At 39.2% G+C, this 22,850-nt stretch overlaps 3 protein-coding genes across 6 annotated transcripts; 2 read left to right on the forward strand and 1 right to left on the reverse strand.

Annotated features, from left to right (window-relative positions):
- Positions 1-1,631: 1,631 nt before the first annotated feature.
- Positions 1,632-5,961, forward strand: rnaseh2b (ribonuclease H2, subunit B). Of its 2 annotated transcripts, XM_026295654.2 has the most exons (11): positions 1,641-1,974; positions 2,273-2,341; positions 3,088-3,195; positions 3,630-3,706; positions 4,075-4,189; positions 4,276-4,340; positions 4,507-4,612; positions 4,882-4,963; positions 5,054-5,099; positions 5,402-5,479; positions 5,796-5,961. In XM_026295654.2, the coding sequence occupies exons 1-11, from the start codon at positions 1,911-1,913 to the stop codon at positions 5,904-5,906; spliced, it is 921 nt and encodes a 306-aa protein (XP_026151439.1). In that variant the 5' UTR covers positions 1,641-1,910; the 3' UTR covers positions 5,907-5,961. The 2 variants fall into 2 exon arrangements, with proteins under 2 accessions (XP_026151440.1, XP_026151439.1); XM_026295655.2 differs by lacking the exon at positions 5,402-5,479 and having other exon boundaries at positions 1,632-1,974.
- Positions 5,962-6,687: 726 nt separating this feature from the next.
- On the reverse strand, positions 6,688-8,871 carry c9h13orf42 (chromosome 9 C13orf42 homolog). The gene is made up of 3 exons (XM_026296108.1): positions 8,464-8,871; positions 8,243-8,387; positions 6,688-7,041 (listed from the first exon to the last, which is right to left on the reverse strand). The coding sequence occupies exons 1-3, from the start codon at positions 8,869-8,871 to the stop codon at positions 6,803-6,805; spliced, it is 792 nt and encodes a 263-aa protein (XP_026151893.1). The 3' UTR covers positions 6,688-6,802.
- Positions 8,872-9,902: 1,031 nt separating this feature from the next.
- On the forward strand, positions 9,903-11,961 carry LOC113123513 (protein CXorf21). Of its 3 annotated transcripts, XM_026295667.1 has the most exons (4): positions 9,903-9,963; positions 10,085-10,237; positions 10,478-10,547; positions 10,729-11,961. In XM_026295667.1, the coding sequence occupies exon 4, from the start codon at positions 10,764-10,766 to the stop codon at positions 11,718-11,720; it is 957 nt and encodes a 318-aa protein (XP_026151452.1). In that variant the 5' UTR covers positions 9,903-9,963; positions 10,085-10,237; positions 10,478-10,547; positions 10,729-10,763; the 3' UTR covers positions 11,721-11,961. The 3 variants fall into 3 exon arrangements, with proteins under 3 accessions (XP_026151452.1, XP_026151451.1, XP_026151453.1); XM_026295666.1 differs by having other exon boundaries at positions 9,904-10,237; XM_026295668.1 differs by having other exon boundaries at positions 9,904-10,237; positions 10,763-11,961.
- The last annotated feature ends 10,889 nt before the right edge of the window (positions 11,962-22,850 follow it).

A 22,850-nucleotide genomic window follows, 5' to 3' on the forward strand; every position in this document is an offset into this window, starting at 1 on the left:
TGAAATCTGCTCCTTTTCACACTAGAAACCCTGATGAGTGATAGTGAAGAGGGTAAAAAAACAAAAAAAAAACAAAAAAAAAGCACAGACATGGTGGTGACACGACAGCTCAGGGCTGAGTCGATATGTAAACTGTAACTTGTCACCCTGCACTGGACCACCACAAATGAGGCCACAGAGATAGATCGGACCACGGGCTGTTCACTGTGCTCAGCAGAGTGTGGCCAACTGTCCACAGCCTGCTGGCTGCAATAAACTCTTACTTCCACAGAGAAGTGTGATCAGAATCAACTTATTTTTAAACAAGAAATAGCAAACTCAAAAGTGACTTATATAGAGAAGGAGGAAGTGGAACTTGAGGAGAAAAAAGAAAGAACAGAAATGACTTTGGTTGTGTTGAAATTCTCTTTGTTGGCTGCATGATTGATGAGGATTGTACAGTTGGGTTTGGAAGAAGATAGAGGGGTCTTGGACTCTGGGTCCACGGAGCCATATCGGTGCCTAAATTTAGACTCACTTTGTTCTTTTCTGTGTGGTGGTGACAGAGGACTCGGTTCTCTGGGGTTGTCTGTGGTCCAGTGTATCAGAAAGGCCACTGTTGTTCTCCCTGGCAGTCAGAAATACAGACGTTGCCTGAAGCAGCCCAAAAAGAAAGAAGGCTTTCATGAAATATTCTGTTTAGCTGCATGGACTGTTGTGTATGATACTCCCGGGACCCATAAAACAAGTAATTCACAGACAATATCTCACCCACGCTCTCTTTGCCACAGCCTACAGCAACATAAATCTCACTGATTTCAAGGAGCAGTTGAGACAGTGTTCAAAGGGTTTACAGCATATGTTGCTCAAATCTGCGCAAATGGGCCTGCAAGGCAATATTATTTTTAAATGGACAGAATAAATAAATAAATAGAATATAGTGATAAAAGTCAAAAATTGCACACTGAGCTGGCATGAAAATTAGTCAGTCAGAGAAACTACATCCTGTGTAAGCTCTAGTTTTCCTCCACATCATGCTGCTCCACGCAGGTCCAATGTACGGTGATGTTTAAAAACTTACTTACCCAGCACACAAATCCCTTCCTTCATTAACTAAATAAGATAATTAAAACTCTAATATGGAGGGAAGCACACAATCACCCTGCACATCCCTACTTGAACATGGAGGTGGAAAAAAAAACAAGTGACTCACTGAAAACCAACTGGGACTCACAGTGTCATATCCTGAGAGAGTGAGAGATGCCCTCCTCTTATTAAAGGACAGATGGATCCCTCAATCTGTTGTGTGCCAGTGTGCCAAAGGACAACTGGTCACCAAACATCCTGCACCTGAGAGCAGAGACCCTGAGCCTCTCTGCTGAAGACCAAACCATACCGCTGAAATATCAGCTGAGTGACTGGAGGGTAAACTGTGCAGGACAAAGCCAAACACTACCACGTCCTGAAATATTACTCCAAGCTCTCGGGCGACCTCTAGTGTCCACCTGAGAAATTGCACGCCAACACGACGTCACCACGGAACGTACCACTGCAGTAAAAACACAGGGTGAATCAAAAATAAATGACGGTCTGTTTTCGCTTATTTTTCGCTACTTTCAACAATAGAGTAGTCGTTTGATTTTATAAACGTGTTTCATTTTGCTTGTTTAAAAGATATTACAGAATTGAAGCTGAAGACACAATAATAATGGTCGTGTTTTCTCCTGTGGGACAAACGCAGGAGGTGAACGCGGAGAGGCGCCTTTTCTGAGCTCATGTTGCTCGGCAGAAAAAAAACAAAACGTTGTTACTTTCAGTAGTAACATTAGGCCAGCGCTGTTTTAGCCCAGATTTAAAAAAAAAAAACATAGTTCGCACCAGTAGAAAGACCCGACAACGGAAATTCACTCAGCCACCCTGAATCATTCAAAATGGCGACTAAAAAGAAGCGAGCGCCTAACGTTGAAAATGACAGTTGGGTGGTGGTCGCTGCAGGTAGGCATTGACTGTGAGCTAACATGCTAATGCTAAAGGGTAGCCTGGTCATTTCGTTAATACCAAAACTACTTGACACTGTTTAGCATCACGCTAGCATGCTTCTAGCTACATGTCAGGACATATTAGGTTATTACTTGGCTGACAGTAACTGGTAGTTAACTAAATAGTTATTTGTCATGAGCTAGTTTTTATCGTAGTTAACCATTAGCTAGTTTTGAAAATGTGTAACATAGTGTTATACAGAGACAATTTCCCACATTACACCTCGACTTTTTTTTTGTTTTGGTACCCACAGACTCTGTCATTGACACACGGACGCGCGACAGGAACCCATCGTTTGTGAGACTAAGGAATCCCTCTACAGGTCCAGCCTTTGCATTGTATCATCTCTGTTGCATACATACATCTAGGTCTACAGCTAGAAGATGTACAGTACTGTGCAGAAGTTTTAGGCACTTTAGATGTTTTAGATTCTTATCACAAAACACCATTAGATGTCTGATTTATCCTAGGTTCATTGTGCAGCATATTGTGCATGACAATAAGACCATAAAACCCACTAGAGTTCAGGAAAAACTATTTTCAGAGGCAAGAAGAACCAAGAGTCCTGCAGCAGATGGTCTGACCCCCACAGAGCCCTGATCTGGGCAGTGTGGAGTCAGTCTGTGATCACATGAAGTGACAGAAACACTGTTTCTGAATCTGCAGAAGAACTGCAGCAGCTTCTCCAAGGTGCTGCAAAGTACCAGGAGAAACTGTGTGTAGGTCAAACCAAAGAGAACTGCTGCTAGTTTAAGGACAAAGAGGAGAGCTGTAAATACTGATTAGATTTAGGTTTTGTTTCATTCACTGCATTTGGTATGAAGTTAATTTATAAATGAAAACACTATGCAATTTATATTAAAAGCATCCTGCCTAAGGCTTTTGCACTGTACTGTATATTTTATATTAATTTTACAGATAGTAAAACATTCCCATCTCAAGGCCAAACCATGTAAACTTTGTGTGTCTGCATGTTTGCTTTCAGTTTTGACCACTTTCTAACTCTGTATCCTGTACATACAGATGTGGTAGTGAAAGTGACACAGTTCCTCATATTTTTAACTGCAGATGCAGCATCTCTGTATATGCTTGGTAGTGGTGATGTACAGCTGTACGAGGTCAAAGCATTTGAAGAAGATTTCCACTCCTGGTTTGTTGGACAGACTGTACAGAGAGGTGGGTGTCATTACTCACTACACTGCAAAGTCAGAAGCAACTTAATCATAATTATTTACACTGCTACTAAAGTGGCAGATGTTATATTTAAATCCCTATTAGCGGCAGCAGCAAAAGAGTTTTTGCAATCTTTACATACGAAAGCTTGGGTAAACTAACAGAACTCAAAATAAACCAAATCCTCTAAGCAGAAACTTTAGGTACATTGGTAATAAAAACTGAAACATGTCTAGGACCATGTCCATATATTATGACAATATAACCTAAGCACAGACAAACACCAATGACAAAGAGGAGCTGCTGACACAAAACTAGTCATCTCATCTTAGACTAACAAGTAGGCATGTAAACTAATTCTTATACTGTAAATTTGTCTGTCTCAGGTTTATAGTCTGGCCATGTGTTAATTCACAGTTGTCTCTTCTGTTAAACAGATGGGAGACTTCTCTTTGTAACAGCAATGGATCCTCTCTATCTAATTCTGCCCTATTTGATTAAATCTGATAAAGAGGTAAGAGACCGGAGTCTGTTCATGTCATTTTTTTTTGTATGGAAGAAAAATAAAGATAAAAGTACAAGATTTCTGAGGTTGACAAAAAGTGCCATCTAAATCCTGGAGTGTCAACAGACTAATGGGTTTGATACCAAATGAGTTTATTTGCTGTACCAGAATATTTGGTTGTGCTTCTTCACATGTAAAAATTATAGAGGCATTATCTGACCAATATAACAAAACCCAGTAATAACAGTAATAATATAACCATAATTGTATATGAATAAGTAAGATTTGAATTGAATCTTTTTAATTTTTTTAGCTTACACCTTATACATGAAAGTCAAAATATGAAGCTATAAAGTTTTATTTTATCACCTGCTCAGGGGAAGTTCCAGCCTGTAGATCAGATTGTTATGGATGAGGAATTCCCAGCTTGCTCTAGGCTGCTGAGCTGCACACGTTCCCTGGTATCCCTGCACCACATTACAGAGGAGAAAGGTGAAATTTATTTTTTAAATCTAATATTACGCAGCAATATGGTTATGTTTATTGATTTGTTTAAATGTTGTGTTTCATTTTAATAGAGGTAGGAAATCTGAAGTTTCATCGATACAGCCAAGAGAAGACAATGAACTGGTTAAAGAAAAAGGTATGTGTAATTTAGCTATCCAACTAAAATGACAACATATTTTGGTGCATGTCCACATACAGTGCAAGACAGCTTGACTATGGTATATTAGGAAAAAAGGACAAAAACTATATAACATTCGTTTTGCACAATGCAGTTATATATTTTTTTAAACTTCTTGTTGTAGGTGGAGAGGACAGTTGTTGCCCTTAAGAAAAGAAATATCTCTGTTGGAGAAGGAGTCAAATCCACAACATATATTAGAGTCAAGTCAGACTCAGACTACAGTGAGGGTAAGTCAATTCATCTTCAGGGTGTTTTTTGTATTTACTGACAGAAATTCTGGCCTCATCTTCCTAAACAAAGAAAGTTTTGCCTTATTTCAGCTTATGGTTTGGTAGCAGATAGGATGTTAACCAATAGATGGCACTACTGTTGCATGGTTTCTGTCTGTGGGTTAATGATAGTTAAACACAGAAACGTACCCCTCTGAACCCTAATTTAATAAAATAATTAGTATTATGTCAGTGATCGCTGTCACACTCTTATCTTTATGACACAGTGGACTACTTACGCTATGCTCATGGCCTGATATCAGACTACATCAGTGAAGACCTGAGCAAAGCCCTTCTCAGCCACTTACAGTACGTTCAGACAATTAATACTTTGACATCATGACTATTAGTTCTATGGTATGCTGATTATACAACCCTACATCTTCTCCTGTTTCATAGGTTACCAGAGCTGACAAGCCCAAAGGAGACAGAACCTCCATCCAAGGTTTGTTTCTGTTCTTAAATACGAGTGATGTAGGCGTTACATACACTCTTCTCTTTGTATGCTGTCGAAATCTCGGAGAATGTTTTCTGTAGTCCTCCACCTCACTCTAACATCGCAGCATTTGCACGTTTGTCGTAATTCCATCATCCCCAGTCACTTCTTGTGTGTTTTGTGACACTGGTTATAAGGGTTGTTTCATTTACAGTGTGTGATTATTAGAGCTAGTAGTGGTGTGGATTTTTAGGGGAATAAGTTTGGTGCTCTTTGTCATGAAAAGAATTTCTTACTTCCTCGTTTGGCAGAAGCGGAAACTTTCAGACAAACCGGTGGAGGCCGGAGAGGACTACACCAAATTCAACAGTGCAGACTTTGCGCGGAAAGTGAGTGTATATGGAGCAGTCTGCCTGAAAAAGACAATGATTAAGGAATCATGGTCTTTGGTCATTATTTATTGTGATTAAAACAAAATAGATAAAGTGGTCAGTTGCCCTGAAGACCTTGAGGGACTGTTAGTATAGCTCTTGTTTTTTGACTGCTTCTTTAAGTTTTGGATGTAGACTGTGCAGATGGGTCAAGGGGTTTATGCTGTAGAACCATCTTTTCCCTTGGGTTGAGTTGAAGTTCTCAATTTGTAACACATTCCCAGCCACCTCTGTGCAAGGTTACCATTGATTTTTATTCTCCTCCTTATTCCAGCCACCCAAGAAGATGACTGCTGCTCAGAAAACTTTAGCTAAAGTGGACAAGACTGGCATGAAGCCTATGTCATCCTTCTTCAGTCCCAAGGTCAAAGCAGAAAAGAAGTGAATGCTGTATAGTTTGTACTTGACACATTTGTAATAAAGAAAGAAAATGAAAGTGACAGTTTCATTTAGTTACTTGAATGAGGTAAAGGCATTATGCATACATTATAAGACTGAAAAAAGTCATACTACATCATGAGTACTTTTACCTATCAATAGTTTAGGTACATTTTACTGGTAATAGTTTTGTACCTTTTTGAAGTCAGGACATATTTTTAAGCTGTTTTTTCTACTTCATTTAAATCAAAGCTATGAATAGTTCTTACACCACTGCAGCAATTACACACTTTCTATCTTACCCACATTAACATGTAGAGCAGGCGGGGATCATTTATATGTTTCAAGGCCATAGGCACCTAAAAAGGTAGTCAGCGCTATTTTATCAGACATTTCAGTGAAAGGTATCTGAAAACGTGGGCAAATAAAACTACAAGAAATATCAGCACCGCTGGAATCCAAGTTCTGTCTTACGGAAATAAGTTTTATTCCTCTGAACTATTTTAACATCAGCAGCAAGGAGCAGAATAACCCAAGATGGGTTTGAACTATTCAGTCAGCTGAGCCCTTGCAAATCGGAACAACACTTTTAAATCAAACACATTCATGCACCACTCTAAATTATGTTTACTATTCTGACAGTGATATTACTGTGAAGCTGTCACTGTTGCATTTCGAAGTTGGCTTTCATACCTGGGAGGAATCTGGTCTCTGCAGGTCTTAACCGTAAACTGCACTCAGCCTAAATCCCACACCCATGACAACACTGCACATTCCTCTTATTTAGTTCAAAAGCACATTTGAAAGAAGTGCTATTAACACAATGGTTAAAGTAATCTTATTTCCGATGATGCTGTAAGGGTGGCAGTGCTGATGGCTTTAAATGTCTGTTAAGCTTTACTGCTATTTTAATTTGGGCTTGAAGCGCAAAGTCTGGAATGCACTCTCCACCACTTTGGGCAGGTGGATCGGGTTCCTCTGAAGTCGCAGTCTACTGCTTGTGGACCCACTCAGGTTTTTCTTTTTTGGGACACTTTTATTGGCACAGTCGTGAACCACTTTCTGCTTGGAGTCATCCATGACCTGCGGAACTCGCAAGACCCAATTAGAGTGGAGGTCGTGTTCAGCTGAGCTGGAGGCCACTGTGGGAGAGAAAGGCAGAGAGTGAGAACCTCAATTGAAGCTGAAACCTGTAAGCCAAAAGGGCTTCTGGGTTTCATTCTAAGCAGGTAAAACCTAAATGAGAATTACTGCAAAGCTACAAAAAGCCAGGAAAATCTATAAATGGGAGTGTTACAAATTATTTCTGGCTTACTCAATCCTCAACTACACTGGAGTTTAACTGCCGAATATATCTAGTTGTGAAGGAAAATTAGACTTTTTGTCACAGCACACATTTATCAAAGCCTAAGGTTAAATGAAAAAAACAAAAAAACAAAACAAAACAGAATGGCTGCATTCAGTTCAAATGTTCCAGGTTAGATTTATGGCCTGTGTGCATGCTGGTGTACTCGGATAAAATGGGCCTCCATTAACTGTATTACACTTGCACTTTCCTGGGAAAGGCGTGTCCGTGTCTAGTGCGAGTAAAAGTATTACTTTTAGTGAAGATTTGGAAACACTAAAAATCAGAAGTATCAGTGGCAAAACAAAAATTCCTCACTAACTCTAGAAATACAGCAATGAAAAGACAAAGACATGTCCTGCAATTAAAAATATACTAAGGTAATAAGTATTATCATCAAACCTATACCTAAAAACCCTCTATATCTATCTATCTATTTATGTTTATGACAGCCAGGTGATCTATCCAGGGTGTACCCCACCCAGTGTCAGCTGGGATTGACTCCAGCCCCTCTACAATCACGGATAGCAGGAATAAGTGGTAGATGATGGATGGATGTACAATTTCAGAAGACCCTTTACTTAAGTAAAAGCAGTACTACTAAACTGTAGAAATACAAAAAGCCCAGTATTCAAACAAATACTCAAAGAATGTTAAATATTAGCACAGTATTTTTATACTATTTACTTTATTACTGCATTATTATTAGTGACAAAGTTGCACATAAGCATTTGAGGTGAAAATAATTCTAACCATCGATAACTTTCAACCACTATGTTTATTTGTTTCTGACCTACAGGTCTACACACTATTAAACACAGAATAATACTTTTTTAATTCCACTGTGATTTGGATTAAAAAGATAAAACCCAGACTAGATGGCAAAGACTTAGGATGTGACCCCAGGGAAAAAGTATTCCCTTCCACTTAGTACAGCTGTGTTAAAAGATCATACAAAATCCTACCTTAAGATCATTACAATTATTTTTCAAACCCACCTATGAAATCTACGTCAGCGTGCCCATCGTCCGTATAAGGTTTGCGTAGAGTTTCGGTGTCACAGCTGGCAATGACTGCATCAAAGAACTGTAAAGTGTCCTCCTCACTGGAGACTGGAGGCACAGATGATTTGGTTCTTGATATCTGTGGTTAAAGAACGGGAAAACATTTGTCTTTGATATCGCCTGCCATGTACTGGCAAGAGATGATTTAAGCTTACCGTTTCTTCCTTATTGGGCGCCGGAGGTGCAGGCTTTTTCTTGGAGGAAACTGTGGCCTTGGTGTCCTTACTTTTTAAGTCACTCACATTCTTTGTATACTGCCGTCTCAAAGCCACAAGTGCTTCCAGGTACTCCAGGCAGTTCTGATTCTGAGAGTACAGCCATATCCTGTCCTCCTGCCTCTGATAATAGTACAAGGTCGACTCAATGCTCACTGTGCTTTTGCTTCGTTTTAAAGTTGAGCCCATGGCTGTTTGAGCTTTCTCTCCCACCACGAGCATGGAGGTGCTGCGCACCAGCCGGATGGTGCAGGCGTTGTGGTAGTCCTTGGACTTGAACCCACCACCATCCCGTTGTCTGTGTCCATGATGGTTGGGGCGAAAAACATTATTGATCTTCTTAAACATTCCTCTAAAAGGAGCCTTTCAGGGTTACGGAGACGCCCTTAGATTCAAAGCTTCAAAGTTTGTGAAGCAGCTTTCCATACTTTTCTCAAAGAAAACTAATATTTCTACAAATGAACAGTGTTCACGAGGACCAGGCGCTGTCCAGGGTTCTGAAATATCCAAACATCTGCTCTGTTGTGACACAAAACAAAAGCTGATCAGATACAGCCGTCTAACCTGATCTCAACATGTCTTTAATGTTACTGGATGTTGCTCAGCAACATTGCTGTGGCAACGGGTCGGTAACTCTACACCGTGTGCTACCATTACTGCTGAGCAGTGGCCCTGTATCAGATATCTGGACTCATACGAGACTCAGTGGACAAAATAACAGTCAGCAATCAAACAAACTATCTCCCTTTAACTTTACTTCTTTTAACCACGAATCTAGACCTGACTGGAGATTTCAGTTTTAATCAGGAAAACAAGACTGACTGCAGGTGACACTTATGTGCCAAACATGAAAACACACTAAAATTTAGATACCTAAATTAGTTATATAACAACCTAGACTGTAAAAATAGTTATATTATGTGGATTTATGTCTAGGTTTCCTTGCCTAATTAATAATAAAACATGTTCTCTTGTGTTTCATGTGCGTCTGTTGTTGGACTTTCCAAACGTAAGCTGAGGAAGTCTAAATAGAAGCATCTTAACTGAAGTGAGAGAGGCAGACAAGATATTTACATCTCAGAAAAACCCAGCCATGAATATAACCTGAAAGTTTCAGTCAGTTTCACTAGATTACCGATTTAGACCTAGATGAAAAATATTTGACGCAAAATGAGTTTATACCACAGAGGACTTCAAATAAAGTAAAGGAAAACATAATTTTAAAGTCTCAGGTAAAATTTCTATGTCATATCAACATGTAACATTTACATGCATTTGCATTTACTTTAACAAGGTAAAGTCTAGGTGTGGTTTTAATAAGGAAGCGATGAATTTTCGTTATGTAACTGAGCAGAAAGTCACACTTCTGCTTTGCTTTGACACAGATAGTAACAGTTAGTAACAGTAGAGCTCCAAATAATTTGTCTGAAAGATTTTGGGGTGCGACTTATCAGTATCTGGTCCAACATTTGTACTTTGTGATGTTTTGATCACATTCAATATGGACTTTCCCTTTCTGCTTTCAACTTAAGTCTCCATCCCACATCTGTTTCTGTTACAGAGAAACAGAACTTCAGTGGTCTCTTTTTACCGCTGGTGTATCCTTCCTGAGAAGACAACACCTGCTCTATCACTAACAAATGCAGAAGTTCTCAAGACTGTAACATACAGAAGCTAAATCTTAATTTAAGAACAACGACAATAACCCCAGCAGGTATGTACTGTAACAATCCTGTGATGATAAGATATGAATTAGCCAGATGATGTGTTGGAATATGCTCAGAATTTGCAGCTGCAAGATTAAATTTGCAGAAATACGAAAAGAGAAGAATTTGATACTCTCACTTCTCTTTGGGAGAGGAGCCTTTGATTCAAATACAGTTTACACATGTGGTAGACCGTACTGATACACTACGCAATGTTTTTAAGAAGTACTTTTTGCTGTGTGATAAAGATCTTGGAAGGACTTTGACATTTGGCAACTGAGAGCAAGTGATCAGCTGACTAAGACTGACTGGTCTAAGGTAGGAAGATGTTTGTTTCAGAGTAATATTGACCTTTTTAACCACACAACTTAAATTGGATCATGGTTGTCTTAATTTCAAGCTTAAACAGCTTGGAAACAGTCATATATTGATGGTGATGTACTTGTAAAGTAGCTGCCTATGAGCTGTTACCAACATGTAGTGTGTTTTAATATTTCAGCTCAGAGATTCTGCGTATGTCGTCTTTGTTGCAGCATGCTTTGTGAAGGCAGATTATTGAGCATGACATTCTGTGAATTGGAGGAGCTTGACTCCTTCCCTCCTCAGAAGGCTCTCCAAAGTGCTTATGGGCTGCCGAGAGCAGCTGCTACCCTCGCACCAGGCTCCACCAGACACACTACACTTGTTCATCCCAATGCTCCTGAGCCAACAGGCACTAAAGTCAACAGGCGAGCTTCAGTGGAGTACATTTCTCCGCTGAAATCCTTGGATATTCAGAGAACCCATCCAGGCAGACATATCTCTCCAGAGATAGAGATCCCAGCTCAGGCTCACTCTGGTGGTGATGGCCCTTTCTTGGTTCCATCCTTCTGTCAGAGCATCTGCCAGAACTACAGTGACCTCCACATTGGAGGTGACCAGGTGCTGCCTCTCTCAGCTAATGATGGTGAGCTGCGGCTCTGTGCTGATGCCCAACCTGTTGGCCCCTTTCTCCAGTCCTGTGATGTCCCCCCAGCCATAGAGGATTCTCCCCCAGAAAAGACATCTCAGGGTGGTCTTCTGCATCCACTGAGGGCAGGTTCAAACCGCTGGAGATTGGGGAGTGCTCGTGATCGGAGCTTTTTGCTTCAGGGACGAGAGGGGCCATTCTCAAACTCCCTTCTAAATCACTACTTAGAGCAGAAACTCTTGGATCTATACCAGCAATATATGATGGAAAACATGGCAAGAGAAGGCGCCACTGGTTCTGATTCCCACACCAGCCCCATATGCCCTCTGCTGGGTTCAGAGTTGGTCCTGACCAGTCTGGACCAGATCACTTTGCAGTTGAGTCGGGAAGGCAACCTGGAGGCCGGCCTGGCCAAGGACATGGTTCTGAGCTGCCTGCTGCGGGTAGCTGGAGACATGCAGTCAAGTGAGATCAGCACTCCCTTTCTGCAGTTTTCAAATGAGGCATCTGGGGAGCAGCTCACCGGCAATAAAGAGCAGTAACTCCAGTGTCACAGAACTCGCTTCATCAATTCTCCCTTTTTATTTTAAGATTTAAGATGAAACTGATGAGAGCATTTTGATTAATTTGTTAGCTGTTGGGAGAATGTTGATTCCTGTATGTAATTAATAACAGCCAGAGGAATGTGCTGTATTTACGCATCATCAATCTTCTCATGCAACTGGCATATGTCTTGTGGTTTTGTTTTGTTTTTAAGAATAAAGACAGGAACTGAAATTGAAACTGATCTTTTTTTCCCCCCAAATAACATTTGTTTCTCACAGAACATTACCACTAAACTAAACTAAATCAAAATAATGTATTATTAAAAATCAGCATTTGTCTTAAGTTAATTTAAACAGAACACATCCTCTCCCACTCAAAAATGGGTTTTGCTTATTGTTACTCTACTTAGATGTTTGATCTCCATTGTGTCGAATGATGTGTGTGAAGAGTTTGACACTTGAAGGCCATTTTTACTTCCTCTGTGCTCACCCTAAACCTGAATTTAAGAAGCGTATCGCAAGTAGTTTGGAAACCAACATGCAGCTTACACACATTGCATGTGTTGTGTTGTCTTATCCAGCACTTAATCATCTAAACTAAACAATGTTTGCAGATTCAATAACTCTAAGAAATATAATACTTAATGCAATCGGTTAAACTTCTGCATTTCTACACGCATTACAGAATACTTAAAACAATTTCTTAAAAATATCATATAAAGATATCATTCTTTACCTGTAAGATGTTTGTTCATCTATGTTTATTCTCAAATGATGAGACAAATTCCTTATTTTATTTTCCTTAATTTACTGTTCTACAAAGTATGCAGTTTAATAAAGAGTCACAAGGGGGAAGCATTATCATTCAATTTAACCCTGATGACTTTAACAGACTTTCTGCTCCTCTTTTCTTCTGCCTCCTCACTGTTTATCCTTGTCCTCAGCCAACAAACATCCAATTAATTCCTCCTATCATCTGTGTCCTGCTACTCCTAATCTATGATGTCATCAGGACAGGGTTGTAAATCTGTAACACAAAGGCAGTCGGGCATTAACGTCAAACTTTACACTGTGTTTGTGATACGGTTTCCTCTACTTTGTAAACAAAATACAAGCTTGAGATAAGAATATCTACACTGCATGATTTATTTTGGTAAAGTGTTTCACAAGCACAAGAGACACAGGGTTTAAAACCAGTGGATCTGCCAACCATAAATGGTGTGTTATTATTTTTTTACATATCCACCTATTTAAAGTACTTTAAAAGACCCACAACTCCATTCCAGCTCAATGCAGCGACAGCCTTCTGAGCCAGCGTTTGATCAGCTTCCTTGTTTCCTGTCCAAACAGAGAGCCACAGGAGGAAACTGTGTTTACCGAGCTGAGCACTAAGTCGGGGCCCTGTGAAGTCTCAAGGCCGCAGAGACACATTTGGTATTTCTGCTTCTTTCCGGGTTGGACATTCCAGGTACATGTTGAAGGAACCGAGTCCTTAAAGATGTAAACAAAAACACACTCACATATAAATATAATTTACCCAGTGCCAGGCCTGGCAGAGTGAGCATATTGAAACAAACTGTTTTCCACAGACCTTGTAAGAATGAAAAACAGACCACTTGTTAGGAGAGGTTAGGAACTGCTTAAAGGGCTCAAACCATGAAATAAGAGCAGGGAAAGAGATTGATGACACGAATGACAAGATGCAGCAATTAAAAAGAAAAAAGAAAAAAAAAGAAGCACTTCTCTCATGGTCTAGAAATGAAACTAACAGGGAGGTTTAAGTGTTTGGGAGTCTTTCAGATGTTCATAAAGTAATTTCCTTGTCACAAAAAGCTTTTAACATGGAGGGCAGTAGAAGCAAGGCCACAAGATTTCATATCAAAGCCAAGGTCCCAGATACATTCTCACTATTGTGGCTTTAATGCTCTGTAGCACTTTGGCTCGCCTTGTTAATTGGAACAGTCATATGCTGTTTACTTATATTTTTTCTTCCTTTGTAACTGTGTGATTTAAAAGCGTGTCGCAATTTGTCAAGGCCTATAGAAAGTCAAGGTCCTTTGAAGTCTCAGGATTAGACATGGAGAGACACACAGTGTACACATATGCACACAAGCCTACACACATTTCTAACTCACATTTGTTCATTAAGATTTTAATATATAGCTTCAATAAAGGCAATGCTCAGTCACGTGCAAATACCACACAAGGTTTCAGACTATGGGGTGCGCTAGTGTTTCAAGTAACTTAATTGAATTAACAGAAGCTGAGCTTTTACTGCTTAGTTCTTGGATGTCCTTCAGCGACTGTGGGTTTTTTTTTTTTAAAGATTACATCTACTGGAGTGACCTAATGTCCAAGTGGCAGCAAGCTGGAGCATTTAATGGCAGTTCTGCTCTGTATCTGGCTGATTGAGACTAGGACACATAAGTGATGGAACGGAGAACACACATTTCCCGGTCAGTTAGCTGCTCAAGGTTGCAGGGAGCCTGGAGCGGAGCGGGTGACCTTGGCTAAGCTGGAGCAGACAGAGAGAGACCTTGAGAGACAGCAGGGCAACACGATCTAACATTGAAAGAGCTGGGAAACATAATGTGGCAAATCATGACTATATATCACAAAACACAGAACACGTGAATGTGGAGGGCAGATGGATGGTTTTTAATACTCATAGTTCTCATGGGTTGTAATAAAAAAATATTATCAATTACACACACACTGTGACCCCATTTTCTGAAGTTTGACACACTTGTCACCTGTTAATTTTTTGCTGTCTTTTTATATAGTATAAATCAGCAACTACACTCATATGTTTACCAGTCCTAGTTAGGCTTAGTTTTTTCTTTTTTTTTGCACTCAGCTGGATTGTCTTTTTTCACAAAGTTACATACAACGGAGGAACAATCCAAGCTACAAGAATTCTCAATACTCTTCTCTGCGATTTCCTAGTATGAGACTTTAAATGTACAAGACTCAAATCAACTGGGCAGCAGTGTCAAACAAAGGTACACCATCCCGTCTTTAAGAATTTGGCATCCTCCATACTCTTTTGATACACAGGGTTCTAAAATTAGGTGCAACAGGTTCAGGTTTTATTTTATCTAATCTGCAAAGAAAGGCATGGTCTTATATCTAGTTTTATTGCAGTCTGTCTGGGTTTTTTCAGATCAACCTTTTACTGCAAAAATATATATATTTTTTATGTTATGACAAAGACCTGAACTGAATTGAACATCACACTCAATGTTCAGGTGTTTTGAGCTAAAGTGCACAGTGGTTACACAGGCTTAGAACCTCCATACTTCTAAAGAAGGGTAAAGGTTAATAAGGTTGAATAAGATGAAAAGATGTACAGGGTATCTCCTTTCAATGCATTTATTAAGCGTTCAGAAAAAAAAGTCTATGTGCGCTACACTTCAAGTTAGGAATAATAGGTATAGGAAGTGAAATTCTCCACTGTCAAATATCAAGGAGAAGTTGGCATGTGAAATGAAAAGGTTTTAGTGAAAGTTAATCTTTGTTTTTATACAAAAGATAAACAAAAAGATGCAAAGCAACAAATGAAAGTCAGATGGCTGCTCAAGGTTGCAGGGAGCCTGGACTTGGTTGTTTCATATAGTGTTTCTCTTTCTGTTACTAATATTGGCCTGATGAGATTTCAATGCATTTTCCAGTTACTTTTGAAACCTCTGTCCTCCACCCCCTGAAAAGAAACTTGATCAGAAAATTAGCTGTGATCACCTGACCCATGTTTTTTGCACAAGTTTTTCTGAGATAGAGCCGTTGCTGTTGGTCTGCCATCTGCCTCTGCTGTGTACACTCCTGTGTATCTTGTTCTGCTTTTTTTTTTTTTTACTTGCAATGTGTCATCTTTTTGAAGTCTATGGTCATTTATTTTGCTGAGTATTTGTGCCTCTACAGACACATCCAGACACTCATAGAATATTTTAAACTTGTGCAGGCTGTACCGAGCCCCATCCATCAGCAGGCATACTCTGGTTCTGGTTGTTTCATATAGTGTTTCCCTTTCTGTTAATATTGGCTTGATGAGATTTCCATGCATTTTCCAGTTACTTCTGAAATCTCTGTTCTCTACCCCCCCTGGAAAGAAACTTAGCCCTCACAGCTACAAACCTTATGACATTAAGTGATATGCCTTCTTTGGAATCTCTTGCTGACACCCTCGTCCTTTTCAACTCTTAGTTCACCTATCCCGGATTGTATTGCACCACATATTGCTCCAAAATGTAGAGTTGACCCCAAGACAACTCCATGCTGGCCCACAGGCAGAGCTGCAGGAAAGCGGAAAGAAAATCAAACACGAATCTATTGGGGGTTTCTCTGTTTGCGTTAAGGGAATATAATAGTTTATATCAATTGGGGATAAAACTAGCAAAGATGAGATACTTCTATTATTTCTAGATATGATCATTGTCCCAGAGCCCTAGTGAATATTACTGACTATTGTTAATTTATGTTGTGCTGTCCTCACTGAAGGTCCCTCTAACATCCAACAGTTTCCTCACTTTTGTTAATAAGATAACTGTGTTCCAGATAAGTCTATTAAAATCATATATGTACAGATGCTGAGACAAAACAGATTTGATCAATCCAATCTCTCAGGCTCTCTAGAAAGCTGCTCAACAAACAAAAGCTTCTTATCCTTATCCCATCTGAGGAAAGATCCTTGTTTATACACTGGCTCCTTTTTCTTGAATACAGTGAGCAATAGTCTCTGAGATGCATCTATGAACACTGGGATGTTTCCAATGTAATTTAAGCATGTAGTAATGATCTTTAGATTAAAACTCTAATCTTGACCCTGCAGGACTATCAAATCTTCATCCAATCTCCCACTGGTCCATTTTGGCTAAAATCTTGGAAATAGCTGATGTATCAGCAGCTGCTGAGCTAGGTAGAGAATACCACTATTTTTGGCAAATTACCAATTACCACTCTTAGACCTTACTGCGTGGTAAATCACACGCCACTACTTAAACAACTCTCTGACCCTATTAGCCTGTTTTTTCCTGATTGAGTGTATTCTGTTACAATTGGAAAACAATCTATCTCAATTTCACTGTTGTGTGGTGTTCCTCAGGGGCTCATACTGGCACCTACTCTCTTCTTTAAGGAGAATTTTCACAAAGTACTATGTTGCACTATTCATTGATCCACATATATTGGATCCAAACTCTGGATCATCATAATTTCCTTTTGATTAAATGAGAACAAAGCTGTGTGTATTTTATGTAATCCTAGCTTTGGCAAAAGAGTTGTTGATTTTAAGTTTGCATTTTGAAATAATCATGCTAGACCTATGATTACAAATGTTTTATTTGAATTGGTTTCCTGATGAGCTTTGTTTTATTACTAACTGACTCGTTTTTAAATCAAAATGAAAAACGTTGCTTTTTAACCTTAAGCACAATAAACAGAGTACTTGCCGGCTTTCGCACTAGATTTTTAAATCTATAACTTCTCTACAAAACATTAGGCAATATAATGTCAGTTTGAGGACTTTGTCTATTCCATTTATACTCACGTCAAATAAATCTGCAGTTAATTCTAACAAACCAATTGCTAGAAAATTAACCTGAAATCCCTGAATCCCCTGAGAGTGAGGGGTCCCATGGCACTTGCCTGCCATGTAATCACACCTTGACTGCTGGGAAACAATTTGAGAAGTTCCTATTCATTACTTCTAATAAAAGAAACTCCAGCAAATGTATGGGCAATGTATAACAATAATGTATATTCTTTTCTTTTACAGTCTAACATGATTTTCAGACTCACTGAATTTTTAGTAGAAAGTCTTTAAAATCTGGAGTGTAAAGACACACACAGTATAACAGCACACAGCACTTGCAAAAGGTAGCTTGGCAAAAGACTCCCTTCTATAAACAGGAAATTCAACAAGCTCCACTGGCATTTAGTGGAGGCCTTGGCCTTGGCAAAAGCAAACACGTATATAAAGCAACACCCTGAAATGAGAAGAAAATTATATTGGTACAAATAAATTGCGACGAGGAGGCAGAATGGTGTGCTAAAGCAATTTATCCAGTTAAGCAAGGCCAATGGACGAACTTGAAAGGGTAGAAAGAAGAAAGTGTAATTGGAAAGAACTTCTTGTTATAAAAGATCTAGGATTCAATTGATAAGGACGAAATGTGACATGAAAAACCAGAAGTCAGCTGTTACAGGTGAAGACCCTTGCGGTGCTCTGTCTAGACACCCCCTGTATGAGAAGCTCTATATGTTGGTGTAGCTACAGCCTGTGCCGTCATATTGGTTTGGTGATACAACCAGTGGAGCAGGTATCAAATCAGTGGCCTCAGTATCCAATTCATTTAGCAATGGGAACAGACTAGTTACTTAACTGTAGCCTTTCAAGTCAATACATTTGAGGATATTGGATCTACAAAAGAGCAAGTTAGGGTTTTAGATCTAAAGTACAAATATGATTCTGTCCTTACCCAGATGTCCATAGCCTAGCTAACCAGCAAGGAACGCTTGAGCCAGCAGCAAAAATCAGTAGACGTCAACAATAATTTTAGTATATATCCAAGTTTATAAACACATACAAGCAAGCACTGGCAAATATCCCAACCTGACAACAAATACAGATTCAGTCACCAAGCTTATATCAAATGTCACTGTGCTTCAGAAGGTGCTTCATTCACTTCCAGCAGATGTCACCTGAACAACATGTTTGACTATGTTCTAACACCAATATCTACTAGGTCTTAAAATAAGTAGTAAAGTAAAATACATTTCAATTACTAATCATTAAAAATGTCCCCTTTCATGTAACATGTAAGCAACATTTTAAATTGGTGCAGTTGGAGCTACGTTTAACTGCTCCCAGTACCTTTTGGCTGCTTGATTTACAATGAGTCATGTGTAATGGGATTAATGTATTATGAATTATTGTAGGTTTTGTGTACACAATTTAATACAGAGTAAAAATACCTTACTAAAAATCAGTATTTGGTGAGAACAGAGCCTTTGCCTTTAAAACAGTACCAATTCTCCTAGGTACACAGGGACTTGGCAGGTAGAACTTGCCACAGTTCTGTCTCTGTCTTCTGTCTCTTCATTTAATTGCAGACTAATTCCATGACGTTGAGATCCCTGCTTTCTGTGGGCCAGACCATCTGTTGCAGCACTATTTGTTCTTTTTCCTTTTCAAGACAGTTATTTATGACTATCACTGTATGTTTGTAGCGGTTGTCATGCTGTAGAATCAATTTGGGACCTCTCTCTATTGGTGCTTCAAGAATCTAAACATCAGCAGTGCCTAAAGCGTTTGAGCATTTTTATGTAAAATCGTTATCTACCAAGTAACTGGTAAACTCTAGCCATCAGATAAGAATGTGAAGCAAAAAGAAAAGACAAGGAAACAGCTTCTTGAATATGGCAGAGTGGAATACTGTATAAAGTTCAACAAAATAATTGTCTCAAAGCGATTTCTGAGGCTGAAGAACAATTTCACAGCACTTCAATAAATACAAATGTTGAATTCTTTCAGGTTATCGTATTAAAATATAGAAAATATCACATTTTCAAGGCTATACAGATCTTAAATCATTCAAGTATCACTGGAGCAAAGCAAAGTCAGATGGCATGACTCACTGCCTGCAAGTAAATCACTTACAGAAGTCTGGAAAATCTTTTTGTTGCTGTGTACAAGTCTCAAATGTACAATACCTAATACATTTAATAAGAATTTTTGGAAATAGAAATGAAAATCAGTCATCTTGCTGTGTTTTATCAATAAAAAAAAAAAGCAGTCAATCTCTTAAATATGCTTTGTTTTTATTATGTGTTGCACCCACCAATATCTCTTCACTCTCTTTGGTCTTCTACAAATGTGAGCACTACAAATGTGTTTTCCACCTCTCTAACCTCCTCCCACGTCTCTTCTTAGCATGCCAACATTGTTATTAGTGTCATAATTTACCTCCTTATGCAAACATGACCCTGTCCTCGATATGCTGTTAGGGGGAATATTCATACTGTAGTCACTGTGAGACCAATAAAGAATGAGATAGGAGGGACATAAATTATTCTTCCATAGCCACAGTACTTCATATTTCACACAGTGGCCTTACACACACACACACACACACACACACACACACACACACACACACACACACACACACACACACACACACACACACACACACACACACACACACACACACACACACACACACACACACACACACACACACACACACACACACACACACACACACACACACACACACACACACGCACACGCAGATGCATGTGTCCTACATGTGTTTACGATAATGGTCACACATATGAAAAGGGAACATTATTTCATGGTGTGGCATGTATGTTTGAATAAGATGAACAGATCAGCAAGGACAAAGAGCAATACAGGCGAGGACACGTAAAGAAAACAGACATGTAAGCACATAAATGGGATATGCATATAGGTGAGGCAATCTGCATTTTAATTGCTCTTATGTCTAAATGTATTTTTTATGATAGTATTGTCCAATAAATCCTTTGCGAGTTGCTGGGGTAATACAGGCAGAGGGAGTTGACTGGAACGAAGATGTGTATAGTGAAAGTATAGTTGGTTTGAAGCAGTGAGGAGAGTGAATGTATTGAAGACGTCTGTGTGGCACTGGGGGACTACTGTGGGGTATGGATTCAGTAGCACATGCACACTCATGAGTTTGACCTTGGCAGCCTCTCCTTCTTCTCCGCCCCTCCTCACTACCCTGTGCCCCCACCGCCCAGGGTCCCACCCAACCTTGGATAATTAGCTCATGTCCCAGAGGCATATGTTCAACACACAATTTATCCACAACAAGGACATTACAACTGCAGTGTCCCTGCTCTGCACTGCCTCTCACTCACTAGAATTATTGCTCTAACGTATATCTGTGTTTGTGTGGGGATGATATGGGTAATACTGAGTTATCTTTGATCCTATAAGTCTGAATTTGTGTGCACCTGTGTAATCAATATTTTTACTTTAAAAACAGTATGTGTATGTCACTGCTCACGCTCATAGTTACAAATGCAAAGATAATGAGCACCTGTCTGTGCAGTTCTCATGGTCAGTGGAGCTCAATGTTTTGGCTGTACAGACAACAACTTTACAGATTTGATTGTTTTTTGTTCTCTTTTATTGGTCTCATCAGTTTAATTTCCAGCTGCAGCAGGCAGCTGCTTCCAGCTAAGCTCTAAACAGCCACAGCACACACTTTGACAAACTGGTAAAAATAGTGGAACATTTAGCAGCTAAAGAGGCAGATATTTCCCTTGGGAGTTGCTGAAGAGAAAAGATTGTACTTACATTCATCAGGTGGCCAGAAACACAACTTCAAATAAAGGTCAATGTTACTTATCTACTCTTATCTGTGTCTGCTCAACGCAACAAAGCAACCGCTTGCGATTAAGTGTGCCACATCAACATAAAGGTGAGCGTATGTCAATGTAGTGTTACTGCAACCTTCAAGTGGCCTGAAAATCAGTTAATGCAAGCTTTGTATTACTTTTAATGGGCAGATGAAGCTTTACAAAGTTCTTTCATTTTATTAAAGTACTGTGGCTTCAAACTCGAAGCTTTGCATAATTTGTAGCAGCTCTTCAAGACAGTCTAAAGTACTACTGCTGAACATGAGTTTCATAATTTCAACAAAGGTCTAATAAGCCTATGTGTTTAAATAAAATCTCTAATCCCTTATTTATTGTGAAATGCTATAATAAAAGAACTAATGGCTTGTCCAAAAAGCCTAAAATTATTTCTGGGTGGGGTTTCCACACAGGAAATTATGTTTAAAAAGATGAACACCCTCTCAAATATCACCCAACATCCACAATATGTTGTGAGTGCCTAAAATCCATCCAATGTGAGTTTCACTGGGAAAGAATGAAAACCACCATGCTAGAGTCACAAAACCACTTAAGGTGAACAGGGTTCCTAACTAAAACTAAACCAAATCCTTAACTTCTGAGTTTAGATGATGGAGACTAAATAAAAAAATGGATTGAATAACAGTCTGTCTGGGTCAATGCTAAAATGGGCCCTTTGACGAGAGCCAACCAATGTCAGGTACTTGTAAGCGCTCATACGAGTAAGAAAGGAGAGTGGACAATTGAGGCAATGAAGTGGGTAACTGTGACAAGAGCTACCACAGTTCACATCATCCAACAGTCTACATTTGTTTCTTTAGCTGCAACACTGGCACTGTCCTAACTGTAACCTGTGGTGGATGAAGTATTCACCACAGGTTACAGCTCCTTTAGTCAAATAAAAGTACCAATATAACATACTAGTACAAGTAAAAGGAAATCAAATATCTCTTGGACAAAAAAAAAAAAAAGCAGCTTTATTATCACCTGCAGAAAAATGCTCCCAATGACTTTTTCTATTGCATAATTGAACCTGTACTGTCTGGCTTGTCTAGATGTAACTAATTATAGCTACTTTCCAAACAGTAAGGAATTACAGACAGTTTCAGTGGTTCCTAACATAGGGATCGGTCCCCTCAACAGGGTTGTTAGATTACTGTGAGGGGTCGTGAGATGGTGTATGGGGGAGGAAAGAAGAGGAGCCTCAAACAACTATTTAAATCTGAGAAGTTCAGCAGGGAAATGTGTCTTTGGTGAGCTCTTACCGTCTTTGAAACATTTGCTCTGACTTAAGGGATAAGACTGGGAGCACATGGTTTAATATATACAGTAATAGTATAAACAACATATCTAATGTTTTTGACTATAGCTGCCATAAGTTCAATGAAATATTAAAATATTTCCCTCTGAAATGTACTGGAGTTTAAGTAGGTTATAGTACAACAGCATCAGAAAGAAATACATATATAAAGTACAAGTACTTCAAATTCTACAGTTGTGTACGTTGCTCCACCATTGCAAGAAATGATCAAGAGCCATTTTTGTTTGTTCTTGCTTCATCCACAGGCAAAGACGGATCTTTCTCTAAGCCTACAGTTTGTCTGAAGTCCTAAGGACCTTTTCATAAATGTCAGGACATAACTAATATTTTTCAATTTGAAATACTTCAGGGATCATTTTAATTAATATATTTTCAAGAGCTATTCAAATTTGTAAAATGTGACATGT

The sequence above is a fragment of the Mastacembelus armatus genome, chromosome 21 (genome assembly GCF_900324485.2).
Source record: "Mastacembelus armatus chromosome 21, fMasArm1.2, whole genome shotgun sequence".
Taxonomy (NCBI): domain Eukaryota; kingdom Metazoa; phylum Chordata; class Actinopteri; order Synbranchiformes; family Mastacembelidae; genus Mastacembelus; species Mastacembelus armatus.